We start from the raw sequence: 4,868 nt of genomic DNA, 5'->3' as shown, positions 1-4,868 counted from the left end.
AGAAGCAGAGAACTTAAAATGGATGATTTACGTAAAATTTTAGGGAAGAGGAAAATTATGGATATGCCTTTTTTATAAATCTTTAGAACAGCTGTCTACTTTTTAGTTTTTGGTATATAGATTTCATTTTTTAGGTAATGGTAAAATATTCTGGTTAAGTGCCAATATGTTGCCTAGCTCTTCTTAATATTGGTTATTCTCCCTTTTAAGAAAGAAGACATGGGCTCAGTGGTAATTTAAGCTCTTAATCATTGATAGCTGAAACATAGCACCTTAATTTCTGAGTCCTTAACATAAGGCTCTTCTGAATTTGAATAATAGATTTGCTTAAGTCCGATTTAGAAATTTGTTAGTTCAGTAAGTAATATTTTCCTCATTTTTGAGTTCTGGGTTTGACATAGGTCTTTTACAACAGACCAGTGGTATACCTGGACTTACAATTCATAAATTGTGTTTCTAAAGGACATCATACTTGAAATACCTTAGTAGATTAAACCCACATTTATCCAGCTCATTATTTGGTCTTTAAAGCATTTTTTGTGGACATTCTTGGGCAATGTCCACAACAGTAACTCAGAGTTAGGTATATACTGCGAACACCCTTCTCAGTAAGCTCGGGTGGATCTAGGATTTGGTAATTTCCTTAAATGTTTATTAAACGTATATATTTTCAACTCATTATCACACCTTGAAGTCCCTTTTTAGCTCTAGAATTACCTTTTCATTACTTTGAAATAGTTCTGACATTTCCATGTGAACATCATGATTTAGAAGAAAGAAAGGCAGAAGACCTGGATTTTAATCCTGGATTTGCCTCTAATTAGTTATACAGCCTTTGTTAAGGTGTTTAACTTCTCTGGACCTCATTTTATTCTTTTACTTAATAAGTATTAAATAGTCACGAAATATATTTTATTCTAAATAAATGTGGTAGATTTCAAGATCATACTATAGTTTACCCTTGTTATAAATTTCTACATTATGTTGTAGATTTGGCCATATGTTTTCTAATTTCTGTCTTCTGAGACAGAAAATACTAACCACCCTATTATTCCTTCCCCCAGTCTTTAAAATGTGATCTCAGTTCCTTTGATTATGTAAATTGTACCTCTCTAATCTTTCTCTGTTGATGCCTTTCTTAAAATTGGGTTGATGAAAACAGTACCAAGTACTGAAGATATGGGCAGATGGGCTATGATTTTACATAAATGTAAGATCATATTTTCTATTTTATTTCAGCTACTTTTTAAATGTCAATATTTCTAGGACGTTTTAGCCATAATATTTCAAACTGTCTCTTAAGCCAACCCTTTTGCCTCTGGACTAGACTATTTCTAAGCTCTTTACTATTCAATATCTTCTGGGACAGAGATTTCACAACCTGTCTCTCACCTTGAGGAAGTTCTTATAACTACCATAAATCTTGCTTTCTGCAATTTAAGTTGAATTTATATCCTTTTTCTTTTCTCTGTAGAGATGGGAACAGCCCCAAACTGGAAATGATGCTTTCTTATGGGGGCTAGTACTGAACATAGTAGAAAAATTACAGTATTTCCAGTCCAGCATCATTTTTAGCTTTTATATATTAAAGCTTCCTGACTTCGTTTCAATATTCATCTCTCAGGAGATGTTATTTTTTAAGGTCCAAATGAAATAACAGTTGCATGTCTAACATTAATGTTTATTATACCTTTTGCTACTTAGAACCAAATGAAGTATTAAAATAAAAAATGAGTTCTCAAAACCCATTTGATATAACTATAATCATGGGACTGGGTTTTTGCCTCTGCTTTGTAGATTTTATCTTATTATTTTATTAGTCATATTATGTACATGATTTATTCATTCATATATTCCTTATAAGCTGTGAAAATAGAAACTTGTTATTTAAAAACAAACAGTCTTAAAGCAGATTTCAATGTGTGTATTGAAAAAGTTTTAGTACCTAAGCTAAGAATTTTTCTAGGTATCCAGAGGAAAAAGAAAGCACATTCTCTGCCCTTGAGGAGCCTATAGTCTTATTGGGGGAAGAGATTATAAAATTGTAACTATAAAGTACTTACAAAATAATACAAGATAGTGTATATAAAATAAGATGTTTGATGGTGATTTTATTTTGCATTTTAAAGATTAATACAGAATATAATTTATACTAGACAAATCTGTTACCTAAGGCACTCTAAAATGTCTAATTAATTGTTTTATTCTGATTTCTGTTTTTGTACTTTGAAGGTTCAACAGTTTTTTGAAAAATCGTTCCTCTTACAGCTTTTGAAAACTCATGAAAATGCCTTAGAAAAACAGTACAGTGAAATTACAAACCATAGGAATATGCTTCTTCAAACCTTTGTAAGTTTCCAGCCACCTAGAAAAATCTATTACACTAATTATGTAAAAAAGTTTTCAAATATACTTAAGTATGCTTTTAGAAAATTATCCATGTGCATATTAGTAGGTAGTCCTGCTTAGATACAGGAAAGTATTAAGTGCTATTTAAAACCAATTGGTAGAGTAATCCAGTTTGAAAGAAGTATATGGGCAGGGATGTAATATAGCAATTATTTGCAGTTGTAATAAGCACAAAAGAAACAGTGGAACTGATTTGAATTGCTCAAGCATTGAGACCTTGGATAAAATCCTTTTGAAAGGCAGAGAGTTTCACACTTTAGGCGTATTTATGGATGTGGCTAAAAGGATGGATATTGTTAATATTTTTCTATTAACTCAGAGCCAACAGCCTGAGCAATAGTTTTGAATGACAGTGCCAATTTAGAAATATGACTTATGATTAATTGACATTTTAAAGAAAATACATTTAAAGATAATAAAAATACATTTCTGAAGTCAGAACCAACACTTGGTGGTTTGAAATGACATGGCCACATTGAAAATGTGGCTTAAAATTGATTGACATAGCTTAGAAAAATATGGTGATGTTTAGATTCTAGCATTGTCAAAGAGTTTAGGGTTTTGCATTGTCCACAGTTGTTGAAAATTCTTATTTCTCTGCCGTGTTGATACTTCATACAATGTAAACTATTATTTAAAACTGATTTTGAAGTGAATATATAATTTTGCCTTCATCATCCACATTTTAAAAGGTTTTCTTGGCTATCCTTGTTTGTTTGTTTGTTTTCCTGTAAGGCAGTAATTCCTTTAAGTGCAGATTTTAATTTTTCAATTTGGCCATTTAATTACTTTACTCTCCAGTTTTATGTTATAACTATAAAATGTAATATTATTCTGAATTTTAATACACAAATAACAGATATAATGATGAGTGGTAGGATATCTACCTCAATAATTCTCCCAAAACTTTAAGGTTAAATCTTTCATCTGAAGATTGTTGTTACTATATAATAGCTTCAGTTTTTTATTAATACTACTATGAGAAAAAACATTTTTGCCAAAATACCAGGAAGTATAATTATATACTTTCATTGTTAATAATTCCAAAAGATTATATTTTAAATTATTAAGGAAAAATATTATTACAACTAACACCTATATTTCATCTTTTATTTGTGTTTTTCAGGAGGCTATAAAGAAACAAATGATAGAGGAGGAAGACAAATTTTTTAAGGAGATTACAGACTTTAATAATCAGTATGAACTAACAAAGAAAAGAGAGCTTTTGATGAAAGAAAATGTCAAGATTGAAATATCTGACTTAGAAAACCAAGCAAACATTTTGAAAAGTGGTATGAATAAATATTATCACCTCATTTGTCTTGCATTAATGAAAATAACTTATTTTGAATGAATGAATTTTCCAAAAATTTAACTTTTTCATGAGCAAATTGGGTTACTGCATAGCAATTCTTTTACTTTAATTGATCTAATGAAGAATGTATCTTCTATTGTGAGCAGTTTCAAATGATTTAGAAGTAAATGTGACATGAGCATTTGGTCATTCATTTAGGAAATAAATATCTATTATGTGATAGACACTGTTCTAGGTCTTGAAGATATAAAAGTAAACAGTGGAGGAAGAAAATATGTAAGCAGACGTTTACAGCACATTGTGATGGAAGCTACAGTAGGGGTTAGGATTGGCGCCGTAATCCTCCAACAATCCAGTATAAGCTAGGAAATAAGTTTACACAGTGGAGTGCAGAGAGTTTTATTTCAGGAGCACTAGTAGTAACGTTTGGGTCTGTGTCCCCAAGCAAATGTCATGTCAAATTGTAATCTTTAATGTTGGAGGTTGGGCCTGGTGGGAGGTGATTAACTCATGGGGACAGATTTCCCCTTTGGTGCTATTCTCATAAGATTGAGTGAGTTATCATGAGATTTGGTTCTTTGGAAGCATGTAGCACCTCCTGCTTCTCTGTGTTCTTCCTACTCTGGCCATGTAAAATGTTCTTGCTTCCCCACCGCCTTCCACCATGATTTTAAGTTTTCTGAGGCCTCCCCAACCATGCTTCCTCTGTAGCTTGCAGAACCATAAGCTAAGTAAATCTTTCTACTTTTTTTTTTTTTTTTTTTTTTTTTTTTTATGAATTACCCAGTCTCAGGTAGTTCTTTATAGTAGTGCAAGAATGGACTAATAGAACATACAACTAGTATGTGGGTTATTGCAGTCTTTGATGAGATCCTGAATAAAAGCAGTTGCCAAGTAGGGAAAGTCAAGGATAAATCAGTTTTCAAACCTCAGAGATTCTATTATAGCATTAGTTTAACGTCCAGTGTTTCCTCATCTAAACTAGGTTCAATTGCACATGAGGCTCCTTGGATGTAGTTCTTTATGTAACTCCTTGAGTACATGTCCTCTTGATCTGAAGACCTTAGCCAAAGAAACAGTTGCCCTTCACATTCCCAATATACTATGGTGAGATAGGCATAGGATAATCACTAGCGATACTTCT

General features: G+C 31.7%; 1 protein-coding gene across 1 annotated transcript in view; it reads left to right on the top strand.

Moving 5' to 3' along the window:
• CCDC172 (coiled-coil domain containing 172) overlaps positions 1-4,868 on the top strand; it is a 58,100-nt gene that overhangs the window by 15,954 nt on the left and 37,278 nt on the right. Inside the window, exons 4-5 of the mRNA XM_011927823.1 lie at positions 2,233-2,349; positions 3,536-3,701. Of these exons, the coding sequence (XP_011783213.1) occupies positions 2,233-2,349; positions 3,536-3,701 (283 nt within the window). The remainder of the gene's footprint in view (positions 1-2,232; positions 2,350-3,535; positions 3,702-4,868) is intronic.

The sequence above is a fragment of the Colobus angolensis genome, unplaced genomic scaffold (assembly GCF_000951035.1).
Source record: "Colobus angolensis palliatus isolate OR3802 unplaced genomic scaffold, Cang.pa_1.0 Scaffold75, whole genome shotgun sequence".
Classification (NCBI taxonomy): Eukaryota; Metazoa; Chordata; class Mammalia; order Primates; family Cercopithecidae; genus Colobus; species Colobus angolensis.
This window is presented reverse-complemented; position numbering and strand designations above follow the sequence as displayed.